Here is a 26,166-nt window from a genome sequence, read left to right as displayed (position 1 = left end):
TTTAAAAGGAAAGTAACTAAAAAAGTAACTTTAAAAGTAAAGTAACTAAAAAAGTAAAGTAACTAAAAAAGTAACTTTAAAAGTAAAGTAACTAAAAAAGCAACTTTAAAAATAAAGTAACTTAAGTAAAGTTATGACTTTTCGACATGGTACACTGACTTTTTTCGACATCCTATACTATGCTGTTTATAACTCCGCAGCAACTCCCTTCATCAACATCGATTGTCTTCCTTCAGGATGGAGTCCAATCGCCAAAGACGTTGCACTATTCACATTTGTACAATGTGTAATAAATTATTGTGAAATTCTAATGAAGTCTCTCCTGATTGAATGACTTTTTTGACTGTTTTTCGACTTTAACCCCAGTAGAACAAACTGAAAAAACACAATTGGGTTTCATCATTAAATTCTTTTCTTTACTGCATTTGCACATAATTCACTGAACACAGTTTGTTTGAAAGGGTCCAGCCAAAAAGCCATATGAAATATTTATTTCCATCACCTATGGCACCTTCCTTGTGCCAGTAGGTGGCGCTATGACTTTGTGAAAATGTTGGCATGGAGATGTGTTCAGGCCTGGACCAGCATCATGCAAAACAAGTTTGGGGCAGATTGAATAAAGTACCTTGTAGTTACAACAACTTCCTCTTTCATGGCGAACGGCACGAAATGTGCCTGACATGGGCGCCACATAAAACGAAGGTCGTTCAATGTCAGTACACCATTTCAGTAACTTTTCATCATTAATGTCTTTAGATCATCTAGACCAAATTCGAAGTTGATTGTATAAATTCTGTGGGAGGAGTTCGTTAAAGTACAATGCCTGAAAACTATGAAAAATGCCGAAAAATGCAAAGAAATTAGAGTATTACTGCATTGGCCCCTAGTGGTTGTATGGAATACAAATTTGAGGGTATGTTAGAGGACACAATGTGAACATATGCTACAGATTTCGTGATGATAAGCCACATGGTTTTGAAGTTATATATATTGCTGTAGAAGGCCAACTCCTCATGAAATTCATTGGTCCATATATTCTTAATGCAATAAGATATCAAGAAACTTTTCATAACTTTTGATGATATATATCCAATAATGATTCACAGCAAATTTGGTACCAATCAGACCCAGGGTCTAGGAGAAGTGATTTTTTTTTTTTTTTTACAAAATTCAAAATGGTGGAAAATTTTGGTAGGCGGAGCTTAGGGTCCCAAGAGGATTTTTTGTAGAACTCATTCAGTTGCTCATGTCTGTAAAATCTTAAGTAATTTGGACATACGGGCTGTTGGGGCTTGCCTTTCCATTATCTAGGTGGCGCTAGCGAGTAATTTTGTATGCTCGAGCATTGGACCCATAAAATATCAAAATTTCCCGCAGTCCCGATATGCTCGCCAAATATGGGGAGGTTGGGGACATGTCAGATACCCTTAAACGTTTTTTTCATCATAGGGTATAATAATAATTCCTACAGATACAATAGGGACCTCGCGGACCCGACGTTGTCGGTGCTCGGGCCCTAATAATTCCTACAGATACAATAGGGACCTCGCGGACCCGACGTCGTCGGTGCTCGGGCCCTAAATATGCCAATTTAAAAGTGGCAAAATTGCTTGAATCATAGACAGAATAGTAGTTCAAACTGTGCCGTCTTTTCTAAAACTAGAAATAAAATAGCTGACGCAATTTATTTAAGGGGAATTTATTTTGCCTTCCTATGGTACAGTGTACGTCAACATGTGTGATACATATTGTTCTCCACTGTTTATTCAAGGAGACACCCACAGCTGCCACACCTCGAGCTGAAAGTGTAATAGGACAACAAATACCAAGAAGCACATTTTAAATTTTGTTGGAAAATGACATTTACAATACGTGGTCTGTGTCTATTCCTTCAAAATAAATGTAAAATCAAGCAAAGTATGCAGTTTAACACACAAGCATCACAGTTTAATGCTGCTCTGTTCCTTAAACTGGAAAAGTTAAAATGACTGAAAACGTTTGAACATTGTTTCATGCTGGCAAAAGTTAACTTAAGGGTTATGCCCACACACATATGGCTCTGTATTTTATCACTGTCCTACTTATTCTCTGTAAAAACAAACAACTTTTGGATGACTTATTAAAGCAAAAGCTGAGCTGCAGTCATCACTGCCCAATCCAAAATGTTATTAGTAATAAAAGCAGATTTGCTGTAGAGTCCCAGAGTACACTTTGTTCATATGAACAGGCAATGATGCACAACAGTCACCAAATGTTACTGTATAGAGCACAACAGACCTTTAACATGGCTATAACAAAACAAGACATATCTCCAATGAAAAAACAATTGCATTTAAAGAGTTGTCCTTTCACAGTTGGATGCTCCCGAGTTGCTGCAGTGACACAAGTGCTCTACAGTTCCAAGTGTGAGTACATGGGTTTAAATAAAAGTGCTTTGTCCTTAACTGACTGGCCATGTCACAGAAAATGTACAACTTTTTACATAAATTATATGAAATCAGCCATAACAATACAAAAAAGATTTACAAACATTTCCCTCCCTTGATGAGATCTTGCAAATAGGACCCGTTGCATAAAATTATATGCAGTATTTTACATTTCATTTCATTTTAAGCACATCCTTTCAGTACACTCAACTGATTTTATGTGGCAAGAAAATATATATTTATATATATATTTTGTATTTATAAAAGAAAGTAAAAAAAAGCTGGATATGTATTAATCTAACTCAGAGCAAATATAGTCAATGTGGGGACTTTGGTTCAGCAAATGCTGATTTCTTTTTACACATATTACAACAAATGTATATTGAGACAGCCTAAAAGGTTATGGGAGCTCTACATTTATTTACCGTGCATGGGCCACAGCACCACCATCACCGGTAGAAACTGTATATGTACCATAAGCAGCCAGCTGGATACTTATAATTTTATTCAAAATGATACACATGATCTGTATTGCACACAGCCATGGGTGCCCTCTATTCAGTAGAGGATCTATGCAAACTGTAGTTTCATTGTCATCGTTAACAACAATATTATATTTTTTGCTGCACAAAGGTTTCAAGCTTTATAATAATCCGTGCAGTACATTCCATCACTCTCATTGCCACCTCAGATGTGTATCTGTCGTTGGGAATCTGTGGAAACGGCAGTAGATCGGGATAGCGGGTTCTCAGGCTGTCCACACCATATCCCTCCAGGATCTGAACATCCTTTGAAAGGCCTTTTAACTGGGAGTTGTATTCCTCCACTTTTTGAGCCAGAGCAGTTGGTTTCACATCTTTGTCTGACTTTCCTCTGACTGCATAGTCGGCAGCTATCAGTGCAAGTTTTGTGGCTAGGTAGCATTTGAAACAAACCCACTCATTGGCATTTTTATGGAGATCATTCCGAGCAGCAGAGTAGTTTGCTCTTGCTTGTCTCAGCCATCTGCGGGCTTCCACTGGGTTTCCAACTGTCTTGAAAGTAGGGGGCACAAAGAAACGGTGAGAATGTGATGAACCTGCATAGCTTGTATAATGTTCCCTGAACTGTTGCCTTTCTGACTTGTGATTTGTTGCTTCTTGGTTCCACGATGAATAAAACCTTTGATATGAGAACTTCTCTGACTGGAAGCGGGATGATGATGTGGAGAACGATCTTCTGGAAGCTCTCTCTGTATTTTGCTGATCAGCTAAAGTCTGTTTCTCCATCCTGTTGATCTCTATCTGTAAGTGCTTGAAGACTTCGGTGGCAATGTCCAAATTCTCAGCATTTTTGTCCGGATGCCACTTGAGATACAATCTGCGGATTATCTTTTTTCTCTCTGTCTCAGGAAGCTTCCAAGCTTGTTCAACTATTAAGGTCACTTCTTTCAGGATCTCAGGCAATGTATGAAGCTTGATCTTTTTTGGAGACTGTTTTTGAGCGGGGGGTCGGAGGTTTTCCTTACCAGAAAACGCAGGAGGGACCATTCGTGGGCCAGAAGACCGACTGTTTGGGCTTGTAGGAGTTGATGGGGCACTGGTCTCTCGTGCATGGTTACTTTCATCTTGTCTTGAGAATTTGTACAAGTCAAGGGAACTCACTACTTTATACTCACTGTAACCAATATCAATCTGGAAGCATTTTCCAAGGGAACTTGTGTTTTCCTCCTCATCTCTTTCTACTTCTCGAACAATGATAGCATATGTATAGGTAGGCTGGTAGGACCCGTAGATGTCTCCACCCTCAGAGTCGACAAGGTAACCCACATACTCTCCTGGATAAAATACATTCGTGGGATCCATGAGGAGTGTGTGATGTATCTCAGCTGGTATGGGAGTTCCAGGTAGCGGTAGCTCAAGTTTCGAAGGCTCTGTTGAGTCGTACTTAACCCCAAGGTTGTCCAGCTTTTCTGTGATTCTGTAGATGTCATTGCAACCCAGCATGGCAATCAGATAGGATGTGTCAGAAATCAAATTGTCTGTAGCAGACTTCAATGTCATTGCCAGTGCTAAGAGGAAATTAATGTCTTTGCTGTCTGAATGCTGGATGTAGAGGTGAATCACTGCTGTCCCATACCTCTTGAGGAAGGCAAGTGTTTCGCTGCTGCTGTGTGCAATGGGGCTACATCCTTTCACTCTTAACGTTGTTTGGAGTTTCTCAAAACAAGACACTTTTAATCCTTCACAAAGTGCTTTGCAGAGGCGTATGGCTTTTTCCTCATTCACAAGGTATGCGTTGTCATTCTCATGTTTCATTATTCTGATCAGTCCTGTGATGAACTGCTCTGATGACAGCAACAGCTGAAGGCGGCCTTGAAGTGAGCAAAGAGCTCCAAACTGGCACATTCTTGGAGAATCCTCATCAAGTTGCTCTTCAAGAATGCCACTCAACAGTCTCGGCCTTAGTTTCTGTGGAAGTAGCATGATCAGCTTTGTGTGGAAGGTGTGATCTTTACCCAGATAGCACTGGCTCATGTCCACAAGCATCTGAACTCCAACGTTACCTTGAATTCTGCTCTTGTAGTGTGGGGCATCATCAAACACCAAGCTACTGGATTTTGCTAATCTACCGTCATGACTTGGCATATAAAACATCAACTCTTTGAGACTCTCGAGATCTTTGCGAATTTCCACTGGATCATTTTGGAGGGACTTGAACAATCCTGAAACAACCCTCTTCACAGTTCTCATTTCATTTGGATCAAGCTGCTTGCCCTCTGAACTTCTGTAAATTCGCCACAGCACTTCAACATACTGTTTGGTTGACACAACGTCTTCTGTACCAAGAAGTTTGAACAGTTGATGAAAGGTACCAAGCTCAAGAGGCAATTTGTACAAGTAGGGTTTGAAGTCAGATTCATTTTCCAAATTAATAACAACCTCTTCAGGTTTCAGCAATTTCCAGCCATCTTCAACCATGACAACAGCCACTCCACGAAGTTGGTAATGGAAATCTCTTTTATCTGCATTGAGAAACTCGTAGGTGGACCTTAAAACTTTGTTCCTTGTTTTTACCATTTCATCATCCGGATTGGATATGTTGCAGATGTTTTTGCAGTTGCTTAGGACTTTCTCCAACAGTGGATCCAAGTTGACACCCAAAATGTTCAGCACATGGTCAAGTTGTTCCTGTCCAGTGAGAGTGTTCCCCTCCTGGTCCTTTATGCTTGATGGTGTAGCTTTCTCGGGTAGAATTGGGCAAGATGTCCAAAGCAAGTGAATGATATCCGTTTGCTTGAATTTTGGATTTACCTGAGACCCATTGAAACGAATCAGAGGAATTGTGCCACTCATCTCTTGGTACTGCGAATGAAGCTTGATGAGTTCTTTGGGGGCTCTCTCGGGACACAGGAATGGTATCATTGAGAGCTCCTTCAGGAAAGTACCCTGGAACAGATCTGTCCTCTCGTTGAAAATGTGGTTTAAGAGTACATCAACAATGGTTTGCACTTTTTCTTTGGACCAGCTCTCTGTTTGGGCTTTGATGCTGATCTCTTTTGCAAACTGAAGAACCTGTTGCTGTGACACTTCGTGCTTGAGACCAATACTTCTCAGAAAGGTTATCCATGAGGTGAGCAACAATGTCCCATTCCTGGGTTTTGACACCTGCTCAACTTTCTTAAGAAAGTCACTTGGTATGAATGACTTTGCAGGTAGCATAACTTCGAACACCTTCACTGTCTCATCATAGAAAAACTTGGTTGGCCGGAGTCTGTTTGAGTAGTCATAGATGAACAACAGTCCCTCCAATTTCTCATAGAGCTGATTCTTCATCTCACATGATTCTTCCATTGACAAAAGTCTCTCCTTCAAGTAGACAATGTGTTCAACTTTGGCATCATAGGAAAAACTCTCAAACTTTGGCAGGAGATGTTGAAGGTAGATTTCCAAGTCATCAATTGGCATGCAGCCAAGGAAGGTGTACAGTTCTTTCAGCTGCTGATTGTCAGCAAGAAATGCCAAAGAGGCTGTGTGAGCCCATTTGTCTATGTCTGCAGTGGGGATGCTTTTTGCAAGGACGTAGTTTGTCCCATAGTTTGCAATGCTGATGTATCTCCCACTGACTGATTTAAAACATGGGAGGAGTTTTAGGCTCTGTGCATCCTGTTGTGTGAGGTTAGCTAGGTTGCAGTTGAAATACAACAGAAGAGCCTCAAAGTCCTTGTCAGTCAGGTTTGCTGCTTTAAATGCAGATGTCTGGATAATGTACTCTACAGCCTTCAGAACACTTGATGGGTTTTCAATGTTTGCTGTGTGTTGTGCCAGAAAAGGCATGATGGGGTTCTCTTTGACACAGATTTTGTTCACTGCAAGCTGAATGCACCCTGCTTTCATTAGTGTGTGAAAGACTTTGTCATTTTGGCCATGGGGAAATATGGCTATGTTCATCAAACTCAGAGGTAAAAGCACATCATGGTCAGGAACAACAATCTTTTCTCTTGCCATGAATTTGATTCCAGGTAGCAAAGCCCAGTCTTTCAGAATGTCAAGCACTGTGTCAAAACTGGGTTTGACGTCTACCTGATCCTCCTTAACAGCGACATTCTCACTGATAAAATTCCACACACTCTTCAGCCAAGATTCACTTGCAAAGGTGTCTCTCCACTTAACAGGGATCCTTGTTCGATACTCTCTTGGAAGAACAGACCCCAGTAGGTCACCAAAGCAGCTGATGTCAAAGATCTTTGCAGCTCCTGCCTTCAAAAGGATGTTGCTGTACCTGATGTACAGCGTATTCATGAACATTTCTTTCCTTGATGAGATCAGCTCATGATGTGTTGTCAGGAACTTTGGTCTCTTGGAATCAAACACCTGAAGCACAGTGTCCATTGTTATCAACAGCGGCAAACCCTCAATTGGGACTTCATCCACTTCCCTATCTTTGAAGCAGTAGTCGACTAGAAGCTTCAAGTTATGAACCAGCTTGTAGTTTGACTGTTGGAGACGACAGGGGAGTTTTCCGACATGGCAAGATGTGTCTGGTGATGAGAAAGTGTGAAGAAAGTTGAGGACATCTTCTGGTGTCACATAACTGACTGGTATCCCAGCATCTTCCAAACAGAAGTAGAGATTTGCAGTCTCATCGCAGCTGTGAATCAGGTTGAAACCAATATCCAGAAGCAAGGTCTTCAGCCTGTAAACATTTTCAGCCACAGATTTCCTTGAGGTGATGTTGTATTCTGTGTTTTTCAAGTGCTGAAGTTCATCTTGAAGCAGATTATCGAAAAAGGCTCTGCCTTTGTTTGCAGTTGATGTATTCACCCATGAAATGTAAATGACAGAGTGCATGTCCGAGTTGTCCATGTGCGCTGCTCTGACTACAGGTAGCAGACGCTTCATATCAGCATGGATACAGTTGTAGATTGCTTTAACCAGGCAGTACCAATCTGGCTGTATATCAAGTCTATTGGCTGGGAGGAAGAACAGATATTTTCGCAATGTATCTTTAACAACATGAAGCGGTGTTCCTTGTAGTACGGTCATGGTGGGATCAGGACCTGGGAAGTATCGACGCTTAAGCTGAATCAGCAGTTCGACACAGGCTGGGGCTATCAGTGATGTCATCAAATTGTTATTCCACTCACTCCTTACCCCCACTCCATTGTCATCTCTCCACAGGTTTCTTCTAGCAGAGTCTAGGGCAAAATGCCCATTGACATGAAAGGGCAAGCCAGTCTCCAGTGAGAGGGGCAGAAAGCAGAAAGCTCGGTGGGGTTTTTTGTAGTTGTGGCTTACACATGCAGCTACCCCTCCACGTGGAAATAGAGTTATGTCTTCATTTTTGTGAGCTGAGATCACACTTTTTGAGACATTTTCAACGTTGGGGAAGCCCGATCGGTTGCAGATCATCCATGTGGTCATATTTCCATCATTGTCCTCTATGTCCATTGTGTAGGTTATCTGTTGGACTGGGATAGCAGTGAGCTGCTTCTTTTTGGTCACACTATCAATGACTGAAGCATGAAACTGTTTGCGTTTCAGCCGATCACCATCTGTTATTTTGGCTGTCACAGAATAGAGCACTTTCAGTGCGCCAGATGCATTATCAATTTCACAGATTGATATTTTCTCCATGTGGTTGAGGAACATCAGAAGCTCTGCACCGTCGGTTTTTAGCTTATCCAGAAGGTTTTGCACCATTCTGTCTGACGCAGGGACCGAACTGATCTCTGATGTCTTTGCCATCTCCTTAGAGCGGATGGGGAATCTGAACATTGTGCTGCGTTCCAACTTAAAATGGCCTCCCAAGTAAAGACTTAGAACATCTGAAAACTGAGATCTGAAATCAGAGTCCAAGTCTCTAAACATTCTTCCAGGACTCATGGATGTGGCCCCAGGTGCATATTGTGCATGTGGATCAAAGATACAGAGAATGTCATTGTTTGAGATGAAGGACGGGCAGTCAGTGATGTGATAGACAGAGTTGAATCCTATGCCGTATTGACCGGTTTTGCCTGGATTGGCCTCTTTTGTTCCTCGTCCGAGGTTCTGTATACCTCTGACATCATCCTCTGTGAAAGGCTGGTTGTTATATACACAGAGGGCAGGGCCTTGCATTGGGATCCATTTATCATCAAAGATTCTGTCTGTGGGGTGTATCCTTAGATCAAAAACAAAGTAAATTTCAGTGGCTTTGGCATCATCTGCATTTTGAAGCAGCTCTTTTAGCATTTCTTTTTCTGATGGATAAGCATTGAGAATGCTCTTAATTCTGCTTGTGAGTTTTTCTTTCTGTCCAAACTCAGTCCCAGGTGGAGTGAAGCAGACATTTGAGGCATACCTCTCCAAGGCTTTGTGGCGTTTTGGGACTGCTCCTAATTTCACAGCGACCTCTCTTGGGATATCTCCATGACAGTACTTCACAGAAGAGTCTCTGACTTTGATCCAAGGGCAGTCATTGTAGCATAGCGATTTTGATGGCTGCAATGTCAAATTTAAGTCGGGTAATAGAATCCCACCAAAATGTGTTTGGCAGTATTCTTGGTTCTTGTCTCGTATCAAGCTCCATATTCCTTCACTAATAATTCTGCGACACAACTGGAAGTTCTCCTCGGTGAGTACCCTTCTCCCATATTCTTCCTTCACAGTTTCAAGAACAGTTGAGAAATCCTCGACTGTGAAGCTGGGCTGTACCCCAACATTTTCAAAGAGCTCACGGCAGCTGTTTCTGTATTTGTTTGGGAGCTGATAAAGATGTGGAGCTGCATCAAAATTCAGGTGGAATGCAACTTTGGAGGGATTGACATACGTGTTTTCCACCAGGATGGAATTGAACTCTTTCAGTTCCTCAGTTATCTGTTCTTTTGCTTTCTTATCCTGTAGCATTTCCTCATGAAGGAACTTGTAACAGGCATTTGTTATGTTCTCCTGATACAATGTGACACCATCAAATGATTGAGAAAGTTTCTTGAGTTGACTGATGACCAATCCAACTGAAGGCTTCCTTATCAGACCAAGGCAGTCTTTCACAGCCAATGACATTGCACCACAACCTTTGAAAGATGGAGAATTCTCATTCAGGATTGGCTTCATCAGACACACTGTTTCCTGATGTTCAGTTGTGAATAGTTCTCTAGCAGAGAACATTGTTGTTGGTGGAAAGTTGTTACCATGCCATGGCAGTGAAAAGCCTGCAGGTCTTGTCAGGAATGGAAGGAACTTGGTGTCATGTAGGTTTTCCAAGAGCTCAGCTGCTCCAGGATCACTCATCTTAAGTTTCTCATCAATGAGACTCAACACTATACTGCTACGAAAGCATGCAGCTGTGTGATCATTTTCATTAAGATCGATGACAGATTGAGCACGTTCAATCAGATCCTCCCATGACAGATCATCTTTGACCATGCCTAACTGCAATAGCTTCACTAAACAAACAGGGTTTAGGTAGTCTTTAGAAGTTCCTTCAGGAAATCTTCCATCATCAGTGTTGTAGAGCTTAGCAACTCTTCCCTCTGGGTGAATGAGTCTGGAAGGTAAAACCAGTTCCTTCTTGGGGCCACAGCATGGGATACAAGGAGTAACCCTAAGGATTGAGGCAAAATCTTCAAGTTTTTCATTCAAGACATAATGCACCAGGGGATCTCGAAGCTCTCTGTCGATTTCCTGGATGTGAGGGAAAAAGACATCTGAAAAGAACTGCTTCTCTGTTAGGGTGTTTTCCATCAACTTTCCTCTACATCCAGCATCATCGAATCCCTCCTTCACCCAATCAGGCAGCTCAACAGCACAGAGGTCTTGTGAGCCACTCTTCTTGAGATATTTCAAGAATATCTTGAAAGCAGCAGGACCAATGTCTGGCCTACAGAGTAAGGCATCATCAAGGAATCTGACGTATTTGATTGACACCCAGGTTTTGCCGTCTGAGAAAACCTTTGCATGCTCACCGTCACCTCCTTTGGCTATTTCTTGGTAGACACCCTGGCTGACCATTGTGAAGTCATCATGCACCTGACTTGGATCTGGCCATGCTGCATAATAGCTGTAGTCAAGCAGTTCTTCACTTTCAGTCATTGAACGTAGCATTGAGAGGGCTGCTAAATAAGCCTGGACAATAACATGTCTCATGAACACAGAGTTCCACTGTCCTTTGGTGTCTGTCTTCCAGATCTCTTTGCGGTTGGAGGTCACAGCAAAGCAGCCGTTAATGTGGACTGGTAAGCCTGTTTTGATTCTGAGAGGTAAGTAACAAAACACTTCTCCAATTGGTGTGGCGTTTGTCTTTACTGTCCATTTGCGATTCTCTTCTTCTGAGAGCAGAACAGCCACTCCACCACAAGGCACTAGTCCAAGTCTTTTTCCACTATCACTGAGGGAAAACTTGAGTGCCTCAGTTACATCCATGCATGAGCAAATGAGCCAGTTGGTGACCTCGACTGCTTTTGCGGGCATGTCATCTGTGAGTCGTCTTGTCTGAATACCTTTAGCAGCCATCTCAAAGTACTGGTTAGGATCTTCTTCTGAACCTCTGAACAGTGGCGAATGGAGATCGACAATGCGTTTGAACACATTATGAAACTCCTCCACCAAAACGCGTATGATGCAGCCAGACTTGGGAACATCAGCAGGTACCCTGTTGGTGCTTGCAACTTTCTTCATCACCTTCGCTGCAGTTTTGAGGATACTCAGAGGTCCGTATGAGGATTTGGATGACCACACACTTTTGTTGATGGTGACGACATCTTGTGCTCCTGCTGGATTTGGTTCCTCATATTTCAAGTATTTCAAGACCATACTTCCGACATGCTGAGTAAACAGAATGAACCGATGGCCACATATGCTGAACTCATCAACCAGGGAATAGATGTCTGTGGTGTTGTAGTATAGACTACTGATTTCACTTCCTGACGCTTCCTGCTCTGTTCTGAATGGGAGTCTGAACAGTGTACCATTGTACTTGTATGGGGAATCCTGAGCTAGAGGAAGCTGGCAGTTGAAGACATTGATGAAAGGTTTGAACTGGTTGGGAAACTTTCTCAGCCTTTTCTGTTGTTTGCTCCAGTTGATTTTAATCCCTGGATTAGACCTGTCTCTGATGTGTTTGCTGATGTGATTGATGTTTGGATCAAACATGATCATGAACTCTCTGCTCATTATGATGGGGATATCAGTGATGTGATAAACTGAGTTGAAGCCCAGGCCAAACTTGCCAACTTTGTCTGCTTCACATCTCTTCACAGAACCACCTAACCTTGTGATGTTCAGAAAGTCAGCGTCTGAGAATACAGAACTGTTGAAAGACCACAAGGAGGGCCCGTGGCAAACAACCATGCCAGGGTCAAGGAGATTCTCTCGAATGTCAGTGTTTTTTCTCATGTCAATGAGGAAACTGCACTCTGTTGCACTTGCATCATCAGCATTTTGGAGGAGCTCTTTAAAAATGTCTGCTACAGATGGATATTCCTCCAAGATGTTCTTTATTCTCACTGTTAGAGGTTCTCGTTGGCCTGATTGTTCAAAGCCAAGGTTCTCTGGGTTTATCAACCTTGTGCTCAAACATGGCACCTTCAACCACTCTGCGGTTTTCATGGGGATGTCATCATGGACTAATATAATGGGCTCTGATGCATCCTCAAGTAAGTCATTCAAATCATCAACCTTGATGTCACAGTAGGTGCATTCATGAATGGGCTTCAACGCTAATTTGCTTGGGTCCTTGTAACAAAGAATCGGCACATGCATGTTAGTGTCTACATCTATCTGATTGCTGTTCAGCCATCTCAGGATGTTGACTAAAAGTACAATATCATGTTTGCTTTCCTCCTTGGTAATCTCTCCTTCACACCTTTTTTGGATGGTGCTGATGACTTCAAACACATGGCTTGACACAACCTCTTCAACTGAACCACAAAACTTGAACAGCATGTGAAACTTTCTTATTGTCTTTGGCAAGGAGTACAGGTAAGGTTGCAAGTCTAGATCAGGGAGGGGCTTTAGTACTGTCTGGCCAGGTGATGAGAATGTCTTCCCCGTCCACACCCAATCAAAGGGAAGGGATTTCATTGCTTCTCTTGCGTCCTCAAGATGAGCCTGCATGAAACCGTATATCTCAAACAAGATCTGCTGGAATTGATACCAATCCTCTGTGGTGAATGCTTGAGATTTATGCCAGTCATTCACAGCTTTAAGGTGCTGTAATACTTGATCCACCTGAGGCTCTGCGGTTAGTTTCAGTGCCTTCTTCATACCTGCAGATGTGTGCTCAACCAGTGCTACTGAAGATCCCACAAGCACTGCATGGGATATGTCACACATCTCTGACAAAGAGCAGATATTGAGATTATCTCCAACCCAAGCAAGGGATTTCGGATAAGTTAGAGGTCTTTCTTTGCAGACAGGTACCCATTTCAGTTTTAGCAATGATGTCTGAGCATCAGCTGATTTTACCAGCTTGGTTTGTCTGTTAAGTATTTGCAGGAGTGTTTTCGCCTTTGTAATTAGGAATTCCATTTCTGGCTCCTTGCTGCTTTGTAACTCCTCTATTTTCTTTGCCACTTTCAGTACATCTTTTTCACTGAGCTGTACTTCATTTCGTAGTCCCAGTTGTCTGAGTGAATGAAGAATATCAGGGGAAGACGTGAATGGACTTGTGGGAAATCTGGTTTTCTCTTCCATGTAGAACAGGTTCTGTAGAATCTCCAGCTCGGGATCAAAAAGATCTGAGGCTTTGACTGACTTTCCACAAGGCAACTGAATAAATGTAAGAGCAGAAAGCCATCGAATTACAGATGAGTTTTCATTTTTTAGAAATGCCAGATGTTTAAGTGCCCAAAGCATGACCTGTGTTATCTCATCTGTTGTGTAGAACCCCCGCTCAATGTCCTGAATAATCATCTTCAAACATTCTGTTGTTTTCAGTTGTTGTACATTCAGCATCTTTATGAGGCGGATTGATTCTTCGTCACAGCAACCCACAAGATTTATGGATAATTTCACATCTGGCGGATACTTGGCTCTGTGATGTAAAGCTCTCGCCCCTCTCAGTGATGTAAATGCTGAGGTACCTTCAGAGCAGGTTCCCACTTTCTCGAAGATGGAAAGCTCCAGCAGGGTATGCTTCTCCCTCTCTGTAATGTCAGACAGTCCTGCAAGAAAGTTTCTGAGCGCAATCTTCTCTTTGTCTGAGAAAGAACAGACTAGGCCGGATAATCGTTGTGTTGGTAATCTATCCATAATTTGCAGAAGCAGACCAGGAGAAGAAGGATGGATGAAATTCTTCAGCAGAGGGTGCTGCAAACATGAATCCAGCTTTTTTATCACTACTCCTCCAAGCTTTTCCATGATGTCAAGAAGGTTTTCAGAGAGCGGCGCCTCTTCCTCATCCACAAGAATGATGGGGGATGGAGTTTTGAGACGTAGAAGCTTAACTACGTCCATGCTTTCCTCAAGTGGCACAAGTGGGATCAAAGGCATGTCGTCAAAGGTACTTAGGTCATCGGCAAAATGTATATAGAGATGCTTCCAAATCATCTTCAGCCAGGAAACTGTAGGATGTTTCAACTCTCTGTTTCCAGGTTCCCATCGGACAATGAAGTCTCTAGTTAGCCAGACTGTAGATAGGATCTCCTTGATGAGTCGAGCTGATCGTTCAGAGTTCAGCATTTGTAGCTGAGTGCAGGGTCTTCCTGTTAAAAGAACAAGGAAAAATGAAATTAGCCTCAGTTATTATTTTAGACTATTAGAAATGACAAAGTTAGGTTTGTGGTTGTTCTTGCACGATGCAGCAGTCTGAAGATGAAAGTTCAACTGTCAAAAAACGTCTTAACAATCCACAAAATTTGTTTCTTGACATATTGGAGAGCACACTGCACAAACAAATTCACTTTTCACTTAAGTTTGTTAAAAAAAACGATAATGAATAATTAGTATATTCACACTAAACATTCAAGATTTATATTGCAGCACATATTTCTGATGTAAACATGCTTGTACAAACCATGTTCTGTGTACACACACACACACACACACACACACACACACACACACACACACACACACACACACACACACACACACACACAGACAGTTCAATGTTGAATGTATACTAAAAGCTTGTCAATCTTGACCTCATTCATATCATTTCAGTGTAAAGGAAACCATTTCTCAAAGACATAAATACCCAGAAAAACACTGCAAGTCATAGTGCTGTAAATCTGTGAGTCTTTCTAACTGCACTTGGTGCTCATTTACAGTCATGCATTAGTTTAATGTATTGTTATTATTAGGTTATATTGGACACACTTCGAAATACCTACCAGAACACCCCCAAAGATATTGTTGCACTGAAATTGAAGTGGCACATTTTTTAGAGTTCTGGGATGAATGTTACTGTCTTTCTCTGTTTTATGTGAATTTAAAAAAACTAAAACTAAATAATGATGTCTTTCAGCATAGAATGATGAATTATTTTAGCCTGTCTCAACCTAATGTACAGGTTGGGAAAATAGTTGTTGCAGAAAGTGAGTAAGAGAGAGTGAGACATGGGTGGAGAGGGGGAGGTCAGTGGAAAGTGGTACTTTAACATCATCAACAGGGTTGGCCAGAGTGGGCAGCGGAGTAAAGATTTCTGTAGAAACGGTTAATAACTGTACAAAAATGGAGTGGCAATACAACACTTAAGAAATTCAACATCACAATAAAAATGAATAGGAGTCCACATTACTATAGTTAAATGTTAAATTACAATTCTCTGTCTTTCATCTTGGGTTTAAAGGACAAAGCTGTTAGTCAGCACATTTCCTCTGCCTGGCTCACTGCCTTCTTGTCATAATCATGGTTGCGTATGGCAGTGAGTGGACTTGGGATCTGATCTCGTGGGCCGTGTGGAATGTCCGTGTAGCACAAAAACAACTCTGCCATGAATCAGCAGGCTCACTCTCTCCTTCCCGTTCTGCCTCTCGCTCCTAAATGATCTATTAGCAGTGACTTTAATGCCCTGCTGGCATTGCTGGAGAGCGTTGCTACAAGATGGCTGAACCCACAAAGTCATCACAAGGACTTTTATACTTCACTATAAACTATACGTGGTACAGGGCCCCTAAAATCTGTCAAATTAATCACAGCTTTACTGTCATATATATTAAGATTACAAATAAATTGGTCAAAATATTTTACAATATAACCACTGTTTGGGAACAAGGTTATTTATGTGGAAAAGATATGTTGAATTACCTCTGCTTTTGACTGCTTCCTTCAAAGTGTCCATTACTAAAGGTTTAATGCTCTCCAATAGGAACCGACCCTCAAGTCCTGGATACAGAGACCTTAGGACAAAGCAAAAGGGAAAAAAAGTGAGAATATTTTACGAACTCAGTTCTAGGTGTACACGTTTTAATGTTGAATATTTTCCATATACAACACTTGATGCTGTCACTAATCTAGTCATTTGACTCCATACAAACCAATAAAATATAAGAGTGGATAGAGTTTGATTAAAAACAAATGCATTCCTATCAATACTGAAAAGATGCACTAAGGGCCAGATTTACTGTATGTGCACGAAAAGACAGAGTCATTCGCACTTTTCCTGTCATTTGAATTTGTCCATGTAATTATTGTCTGATTTTTAAGGCAGAAGCAAAGACACTAGCTTTATCACACAATCAGCCACAACCTCTTTAATATTCCTGCACATATTTGCATCTGCTTTGCAGATTTGGAAGTGTTTCACCTTAAAACTGGTCTTTGTAAATTGCAGTAACCTCACTAAAGCCATGCACAACGATCCACACTTCATACAGATAAAGGAAAGATGCACTATTAACACTTTTACTGAGACTTCGATGGAAAACTGATCTTCCAGGCTGGTGCATCTGTTTAAATCCAGCCTAAATTACAAAATATTAAAATTAACTGCTCTTCATTTCAGGTAGAAACACAATTTTCCACCTATAACAATCATTTTTTGAAGTCAAGGTAAATGTACATTAAGGAGAGACTGAGGTAATTTAGACAAGAATTACAACAGTTTGTTAGTGAAAATACACAATTTTACTTTAAATCTACCTGGGGTATTCCTCAGATGCAATGTAAATGGAATCTTTTTCACTGACAGAAGATGAAAACGTTGTAAATGTCTCATCTTGCAGTGGCAGGAGCTCCAGTCCTATGAGGTCACTGTAATTGGCGTCACTAAGAGCAAACTCCAGCAGCAGCAACTTCTCCTGTGAGGGACCTTTGTGTTTGTACTTCCTGATCACCTGCCGCAACAAAGATGGAGTCACTTTCTTTACTTCAGTGGACTCAGCCATGCAGGCAGCCAAGATAAAGTCTGCGGCAGCGGGCACCTTTGCCACCGGCGTTCCTGAGCTTTGGAGGTAGTTGATCACAGTCTCTGAAATGTCCTCGTCTGCGTTTAGCTCCGAGAACACAGCCTGGTCCACCCGGATCCAGCTCTCACCGAGGGAATAGATGACCTGCTGCTGTAGCAAGTCATGAAACAGCGGCTCGAGGATGGGTTTCCAGCGGGACTTGACCCGCTTAGGATCTGGCCAGGCCCCATAGGTCCCTGTAGGGGACAATGGAAAGTCTTGGTCCTTTGTTGTCTGTACCCTTTTGATAGCCTCAGTGATGAGCGTGAAGTAAGCCTTAGGGATGACAGTGATTATAAGCAGCTCATTCCACAAGGCCGCTGGATCCCTCCACTGGTCCACTTCCCGCCACTTGATACTCCTACGGTTGTCTGTGAGGCCGAAGAAGCCACTGACATGCACTGGAAGCCCCGTCTCGCTCTCCTCGCCAGGGGGAAGGGGAAGGAAGCAAAAAGCTCGTCCTGAGAAGCCTGATGTGGCACCTTTGTCTTCTTTATTGATCAGAGTAAGAGGCAGAGCAATTCCAATGGTGGGCATAAACTTCAAATCGTCTGCCAGAGAGTCCAACTCGGCACACATTCCTCTGCCCCCAACTCCATTACAAACCAGCCACGTCATTCTCTGAGTCTCTTTAGCCGTTTCATCCTGAGTCTCTATGTTGACTTGGTAAGTGACGCACGTGATGGTCGAACTAGGAACCCCATTGCTGTAGCTGTCTATAGCCTGATCCAGTGTCTTCACTGCATTTGGTCTTTCTAACTTGTCATCAGTATTCTCTGTTGCGGTAACCTGAAACAACATGCGCTCTGTCCCATCAGACTCACGCACATGCAAGGAGATCTTCTGAACACTCTTGAGGAAGAGGAGCACTGTGTCTGCATCTGCTTTGAAAGACTCAAAGAGCTCCAAAACCTTTTCTTTGTTGTAAATGTTGCCACTGAGCTGGGAGGGTGTCAGGCGAAGCGGGAAGCGGAACAATGTTCCAGGAAAGCTGCCATCCTTAATGGTTGTCTCAGAGCTCCCAAACATCCCAATGTAGGGAGTAAACTGGTCAGCAAGTTCTGTGATCTCCTTCATGTCCTTCTTTAAGTTCCAACACTGCCCAGACTCATGCACACCAAACAGGGTCTGATGAGGGTCCAGCATGGCAATCAGGTCTCCACTAAATATACTGGGAGCATCTAAGCAGTAGGAAGAAAAAAAAAACCCAATATTAATATCAATTAAATATGTTGTTTATTCTATAGTATCATTTCAGGTCATGTTTCATGCAAAAATGAAAGACGTTCCAGCTTTTCCAATATCAGGATTCTCTGTGTTCTACGTCATTTTAACACAATTTTTCATGTTTCATAGACCAAATAATCAACTGGGAAAATAATCATTAGTTGCATCCCTACTTTAGGTGAACATTAAAATAAAAATAGCTTTCTTTCCAAAAGTAGTTTGCTTTTGAATATCTTGAAGTAATTAAATAGCAGGATTTAAATGTGTTAAATTCAGAGCATTAATACATCAGCAAACAGATATTTGCTATGTAAAGTGTATACATAGTAGAATAATGGCATCCTGAGCAGGGGATGAGGTCACACTCCCTCTCTTTGTGTTGCTAGTTGAACTTCTGTGTGCTTTGAAATGACTTACAACTTGGAAACTTTTACAATGTTTATATTTAAACTGTCTTTTCTATCATCTGAAGAATTTCTGGATATCATTTTCTCTAATTTGATACTGATGTAAAACATATAATTAATTTACAATGCATCTAGACAGTAATTTGTACCTAACCTGTAATATGGTACACAGAATTGAAGCCAATCCCAAATCGTCCAACTTTCAAAGGATCCTCTCTCTTCCTGCTCCTCGCAATTTCCTGAATCCCATTCCAGTCTTCCACGGTGAACACAGCATCATTGTAAACATACAATGCCGTCCCTGCAATACAATGAATGGAAACCAGGTCAGCATATGTTCATAGTTAATATGACAACCTAAACATATATACAGTAAAGGTACAGTGTAAAATGTATTTCAATAATCCCTGTAACGAACGTGTTTGTGTTTTCCCTTTTCTTCGTTTACAGGGAGGTCGGAGCAGAGGATCAGCTACAGAGCACCTGCTTTATGATTCTTACGGTAAACAGGACAGATTCATGCAAACACAAGGGCTGTATTAACTGTAACTACTAACCTTGATGCTGAGCCATGTCAGGTGACCACAGTGACTCCACTCCATACTCCGTCTCATCGTACATGAACTTGACTTCTGTGGCTCCAGCATCCTCTGCATTTTGAATCAACTCCTACAAAATAGAACACAACAAATATGTGCATTTATGAAGGCAGGGCCTTTTATTGCGGTTTTAAGAAATGTAATGTGCACAATGAAATCGGATTATTTAGTGGATGTTTTATCCTAAAAACCTTATGGTAAAATTACCACATTATTATAGAGGATGGCCCCAGCGGGACCTCAGCCCTTCACCCTGGCAGTATTTCTACTATGCATGTTAATAGCTGATGCCAGAGAGTAAAGCTAAAATAAACCTCTGCCCTATATTTTTGTGCAAGTGTGACACTTTTTCTCACTCAAAAATCACATGACATTAGTGTTATTGACTACAGACTTTGCTTAGAGGAAATCTCAACCATAGCCTGTTAGCTCAACAACTAAATGTAATTGATGTCGGTATAAAATGTGAAATAATAATGTAGCACGACACTTACTTTTAGAATCTGTCCACCTTCAGGGTACCTCCTCAGAATATCTTTCAGAAAATCGACTAGCGGTGGTGTAGTCTGTCCAAACCTCCCTGTAAAAAGCCAAGCTGTGTAAGCCTCACTGTTGTAAAAAAAAAACTGTTACACTGCAGAGATGTGGTTGTTTAAATCCTACCTCCCCCTTTAAGGCCTCTTCCCTCGAGTGTGACGGATACTTCTGGGCTTCCAGCAGGCACCAATGTCCCGATCTGCACGCTGTCATCCAGCTAGGAAGGTAGGATGTGTAGACAACGCATCATTTAACATTCAACAAAAAATGTGTTTTATTGAGGAAAACATTTGAATGGTCTGGTCTATTATAAGGCGAAAATGTAACAACAAATCAGGTACTGACTCAACAAAGACAAAACTCAAAGCTCTTCAGTTTATCAATGTCATTGCTTTAGGAGACTGTAACTAACTGCCCTTCAGTGTGTGGCAGAGACATTTTATTGTGAAAGATATAATAATAATTTATTACTCAATGCCCTCATGAAACACTCTGAAAGCCAACTGGAACAGACTCATTTTTATGACAACTATTAACAGACTTAAAGTCGTCCTCTCTTAAAAATGAATGTATCATCATCAGTCTCTCACCCCAGCAAACAGTCATTATTGCACCCGTTAGTGTGACAGACGATCTTTGCCTGGTTCATCGTTCTGAATCGATGCAGTAAGGGAGCCAGAGCCGGAACCAGGCGCTAATACTGCTGCTTCTGCCGTTTCAGGCTTTTCAAGGTGACACTGTGACCCGCCTGCGCTCAGCAGTCTTTGTTCATCTACATGCTCTCTGCAGAATCAATTCTCTGTCATCCTCCTCGTCACTGTGCAACGATCATTTATACAATTCATGATGGAGTCTTAAAAGTCATATTAATATTTAATATGCGAAACGGAGAGCTTACAAGTTAGAGAAGATGAGCTGTATTCTGGTGTGAACTTGTCAAAGACGTGCAAGAAAGACATCGATATTGGCGGAAATGTGCGCACTCAGAACATACTCAGACTTAGAATCAGTAATTTAATTATAATATAGAGAACAGGGTGCTTTGGTTGTACATGTCTCTCTCTCTCTCTAACAAAGATGTACTAGTGTAATGTATGGTAGACTTTTACCTCATTTGGCGACTGGACTGAATGTTTTATTTCATTCGACAGCACCGGCAGACAGGCTTTTACATTGAAGAATGCTTTAGAAACTCACAGATAAGCTAAACTTGCCTTTATGTTTCTCCTAAAAGGAATACCGCTCCTCTGCTAAGTACAGTGTCTGGCACAGGGCCTCCTCCATCAGACCTCTGAACATTGTAATTGCATTTGGCAGAACAGGAAGGCGACTTGATATTTAAACTTACATCTGGAGGGAGCAATGGAAATCTTTTTCATAATTTTTGTTTCTAGGAAACGGTTCACATTATAAAATACTCACAGCTGGAACAGAATTCAAGACTTAAATTCCTTTTATTCAAAAAGTCTTATCTGTATTGAAGGACCTTCCCTTGTGGTGTATGTGCTATTAGTGTATAGGTGTGGCTTGCAGCTAATTTCTGCATATGAGATCAGGGGGGGACTTCGGGGGGCTTCAGAGCGCTGACCACCACCTGGTGTTTTCCATCAGCTGCTAAGCCCCAAGACAGGGGGTCAACTCCAGTTGTTGGGCCATACACGGAAACGCAGTACATTTATCTGCTACAAAAGTGACAAATGAATCCATTTAACACCATCTGTTTGATCCAAAATAAGATTTTTATTGTAAGCAAGACCTTAATTTATAAAAAAAGTATAAAGATTTGCCATATCTTTTGTTATTGTATCTATAAAAATATAGCATTTTAGGGTAGAAGTAATAATAATAAATCTCAAATGTTTAGAATTACTCTTGAGATGTATATTAGCTTTTGTTCTTAACTTGTTTTGTTTCTATCCTAAGAAGTTATCAAACTATTGCATTTTGTTCTGTACACTGTGATGATGAGGCTCCTAGTCATGTTGCCTATGAGTCAGATCATTTTGGTGCAGTCATTCGACTTGATGATGTGTTCAGGACCACTGCCTTACTCTGTAGGAGTCCAAAAAACATCCGCAGTAAAGATAAGATCAGATGGATCGATAGATAGATAATTATGACCATCACTGAGCTCAAATCAGTCATAAGATGAATAACAACACCAAAAGGATTCAATTAATTGTTAACAGCAACAACAAATTAAACCTGAGGGGGAAACTAGGCTCATGGCATCTCAACAATGACGGCACTGTTGGTGGTTGAGGTCAATGTCCTGCAGTAATGGCACGGGGTCATTAAAATAGATCTGTTTTCTGCTGCTGGCAATTATCTACCATTAGAGAAAGAATCCTCAGTTATTGGTAAAATGTGGCAAAACCACAGAACAGCAAGTAAACCAAATAGTCAAGAAGAATTCAAATGTGACATTTACAATCCACAAACTGGATAACGGTAAAATTATACACTTTTATAAAATGTCTTGCAACAAAGAATGACAACAATGTAAAACACTGACAGGGACAGGATCCAGACTTAACTACAAACTTAATTATGGTGAATTTAAAAACCTAGATTTCTGTGTTTTGTCTTTGGTTTGGATCAAAAGGCAACGCTACTTTCCAATGTTTGTTTTATTAGTTGTATCTACTGTCATGCACTCTAATATTTCTGTAACTTAAAGTGGTTGAGCGACGCCTTCCAGTACATCCTGAAACAATGACCCAAAAATAAAAAAACATCATCCTCCCACACACATTGTATGACCACAATGAACAAACATATTTCATAATTATCAACCAATAATCATGTTGCTAGATCATTTGGATCGGTTTGTGTTGTGATGAATTGGCTATGCCATTCCTACCTGGAGAAATTATCACATTTTGGTATTAGTGTTAATAGTGTATTTACTCTGTTGTTATAGGGTAAAAAAAACATACCGGTCTCCCATTGTGAGTCAGCCGTTGCTCTTTGACTGGCAGGTTTGTCTCCTCGTAGAGCAACTGTTTGACATCTTCAACAGATGTGAAGGGAGAGACCTGGTAGGACCTCAGGCCAATGTACTCGTGACGAACTGTCACCCGAGGGAACCTAAAAAAATAGAGTCAGAAATTGGGTTTGCAATCTGGATAAAAAGGATTACGAGCACTCTGTTATGTTGCATGCATTGAACTATAGATTAATAGCAGAGAAAGGGAGGTCAAAGATCAAATTTAACGGACGTGAGAGTCTTCCTTACAGTCATTATTGATCCAGGTTAGGAGGAAACATGAGAATTGAAACCCCACCAGGTCCATCTGTTAATGGTCTATTAGTGCCATTTAGACATCTGTATTAGGCTCTAGATTTGGATTTTTAGAACATTAACTTGTATACATTCACAAACAGCCTGCGGCCTTACTGCACTGCTACCTCCCCCTCTAGAAACTCATAAGTTAATGTGTTGACAGGTTAACAGCAATAAAGCAAAATATTCTTGCTTATTCAGCAGCATGGCACTGGACCCACAGTGGTGCATTAACTGGAGCTGAAGTGGGTGTGGCTGCACAGGATGTTTGAAAAGCAGCACATACTAATCAATACTGGACCAGTCGTGATTTAGGGTGTGATGAGTTACAGACTGACACAATGCAGCAGTGAGCCTGGAAAATGTTGTTATATGTTGTCAGTTCAGCTGTGGAGAACCTGAAGAGTGTGCTAACATGAAACATGTGATGTGATCCTTATTTTACAGTCAATGTTAAACTTACCATGGGTCTGGACAGTTGGCCATCTCGTTGCTGCTATGTGTCCCAGCACATAGACATGCATTGGACTATCTTCTGCACCGAGCGCATGAATACTCCACCCGGTAAACAGCTGTCGCAAAACAAGAAAACCCGTTATTCTCCTCAAAACACCTGCCTGTTCTGTACAACTGCATGATCAAGATATAACATCCTTGGTTAGATGTTATGTTGTTCTGACTGTGGCTAAGAGGCTTTCTTTTAACCGTGTATTGCCGGTGCCGGTGTGATTTCTTTAGCCTCTTTATGGAGCGTTATCCCAACAAACCCCACTCACTTGAGTCTGCACAGTGCGCGCCGTTAACGGTCCTCTGAAACAGCTGATGCATTTCACGACAGGCTGTGTTCCTGGAAACAATAACAACAACAATAGCAAGTGACATGGTTAATTACCCCCCACCGACAACATACTGACTCCTTCAAAGGCGATGTTCTAATAATAATGAATTACACTGCGTGTGAGAGCAGAAGACGAAGCGAGATGCTTCACTGCCGGTTACTTCCGTGTCGTCTTAAATCCCGTTGGGCACAATCTGGTCTGGTCTGGTCTGAAGCTACCTCTTGCCTTCCCAAATGTTTATCAAGCAAACTACCCAATATATATCCTTTGATATGTTTATTTCGTATTTTAGAGGCTTCTTCTACTTCTGTAACACTATTTGAAACTGGTGGAGAGGCAACATTTTGTTTCGCGCATGCGTAGTAGCTTACTTATGTATCCATCTGTTTATTCAAACCGGTACTTGTAAGTATTAACTGTTGCATACTTTAGCGTTAAGACATCCTATTATCTATGTCTGCACACTAGCGTGCACATGGTGCGAGTTCATCTGTAGCTCGGTTAAAGGCACATGTCTGCAGAGACTTTGAAGAATCAAAGAGCTCTCTCTCTCTCCGCCCTCTTCAATTAGCCCAGTGTTCCGGAAGTAAAGCTATTGATGAGCGAGTGACTGGCAGTTTGAGTACTTCCAAGGTTTGGATGGGTGGAACCCTCCGTTAAAACAATGAGCATCTGTCAGGTTGATTGATTTGAAATTGAAATTGTCCTTGTAGTCCCCTTTCAGCTCTGCTCACCACCAACTCTTGAGGGAAATATTAATTTCTAAATTGTTTTTGGCCAATTAGCACTCCTGTTGCTGCTCACATTTTTTTTTGGAAGCGCAGTTGTAGACTAAGTTAAATCAATAGAAAAAAGAGCTATTCAATAGAAACGAATAGTGCAGCTGGAACATAACAGTCTGACACATAAGTCTGTAAACAGTTTTTAAATAGTTTAAAGGCTTTTAAGCAATTCCATTTTAATTACATAAGTTAATAATTCCTAATAATACAAACAATTAATATTACTTCCTAAATAATATTAATTGGCAAATGCAATTGTCGTATTATTATTTTGTTCTGTTTTAATGCTTCAATTCATTGAATTTGTTTTCTTCATTAATTGATCAGACTACATTAATTAATTTCGATTGATTACAATTAAACCTGTTGGTGCCCCACTCTATTTTACTGTATGCTAATTTCAGGATGGTCAGTCTGCACATATAGGCCTACTGTAGCTATACTGCAATTCGTAGCAACATCTAATATGCTGTTGATGTATCATTACGGGTCAAAATACACCGTCAAGTATAGGCTACATCCCTGCTCTCTGTATAAATCGCACTGCAGCGTGATTGTGACTTCTAAAACGTATCCCCATAAGTGACTGCTTGCAGCTGCATTACTTTGATTAGGCTGAGCGGCTTATTCCGTTGGATTCTGGGACTTGTAGTCAGGACAACTAAGGGATCAGACGCCAGCACACTGCAGCCCAAGATGCGCATATCAACTTCACCTAACAACAACAACATCCCCTTAAAGCTGATCAGACACATTCTGTTAAAGCATGATGGTATCAGATTAAAAACATTTACACTGCATCAGACAATCTATTAAGAAACGCACTATCCGTTTGGCTGCTTTGAATGCTGACTCTTCAGAGGATGTTCTGACATTGATAGGCTATGATGCACAGACCATACAACATATCTCTAATGTTTTGATAACATCGGTGTAATATTTATGTTTTTTTGACTAAATCGGAAGCATTGCGTAGAAAGGTGACATCACCTCAAAGTCAAGGACTCACAGCACCTTATAATATATAAACTGCTCTCAATGACATCCTGGGTTTCCCAAACCTACGCACTCCATCAGTTGAACACTGTCTTTTGCAAAAGAAAACACACCAGCACACCAGTAGGCTGCTATGTTCAAAACACAATACAATAAGACCCAATGCAAAAACAAAAGGCTACGTCAAACTTACCAGAGTAGGCTAATGCGATTTCATCC

General features: G+C 41.2%; 1 protein-coding gene across 1 annotated transcript; it reads right to left on the bottom strand.

Moving 5' to 3' along the window:
- Positions 1-1,803: 1,803 nt before the first annotated feature.
- sacs (sacsin molecular chaperone) lies at positions 1,804-24,236 on the bottom strand. Its single transcript, XM_079166351.1, has 11 exons — positions 24,107-24,236; positions 23,794-23,902; positions 22,984-23,134; positions 20,171-20,261; positions 20,002-20,087; positions 19,466-19,577; positions 19,063-19,209; positions 16,970-18,455; positions 16,136-16,227; positions 15,220-15,246; positions 1,804-14,589 (listed from the first exon to the last, which is right to left on the bottom strand). The coding sequence occupies exons 2-11, from the start codon at positions 23,814-23,816 to the stop codon at positions 3,038-3,040; spliced, it is 13,767 nt and encodes a 4,588-aa protein (XP_079022477.1). The 5' UTR covers positions 23,817-23,902; positions 24,107-24,236; the 3' UTR covers positions 1,804-3,037.
- Positions 24,237-26,166: the final 1,930 nt, after the last annotated feature.

Source organism: Pholis gunnellus (genome assembly GCF_910591455.1).
Source record: "Pholis gunnellus genome assembly, chromosome: 9".
In the NCBI taxonomy this organism is placed as follows: domain Eukaryota; kingdom Metazoa; phylum Chordata; class Actinopteri; order Perciformes; family Pholidae; genus Pholis; species Pholis gunnellus.
Note: the sequence above shows the minus strand (reverse complement) of the source record. Positions and strands in the feature narration are given on the sequence as shown.

Excerpts from the sequence above, each read along its gene's own strand:
- sacs (XM_079166351.1), bottom strand. The coding sequence starts at position 23,816 with ATGGCCAACTGTCCAGACCCATG. Across the intron at positions 20,088-20,170 it reads AAGAGGCCTTAAAGGGGGAG|GGAGGTTTGGACAGACTACA; the intron begins GTAGGATTTAAA and ends GGCTTTTTACAG. Across the intron at positions 16,228-16,969 it reads GCATCTGAGGAATACCCCAG|GTCTCTGTATCCAGGACTTG; the intron begins GTAGATTTAAAG and ends CTTTGTCCTAAG.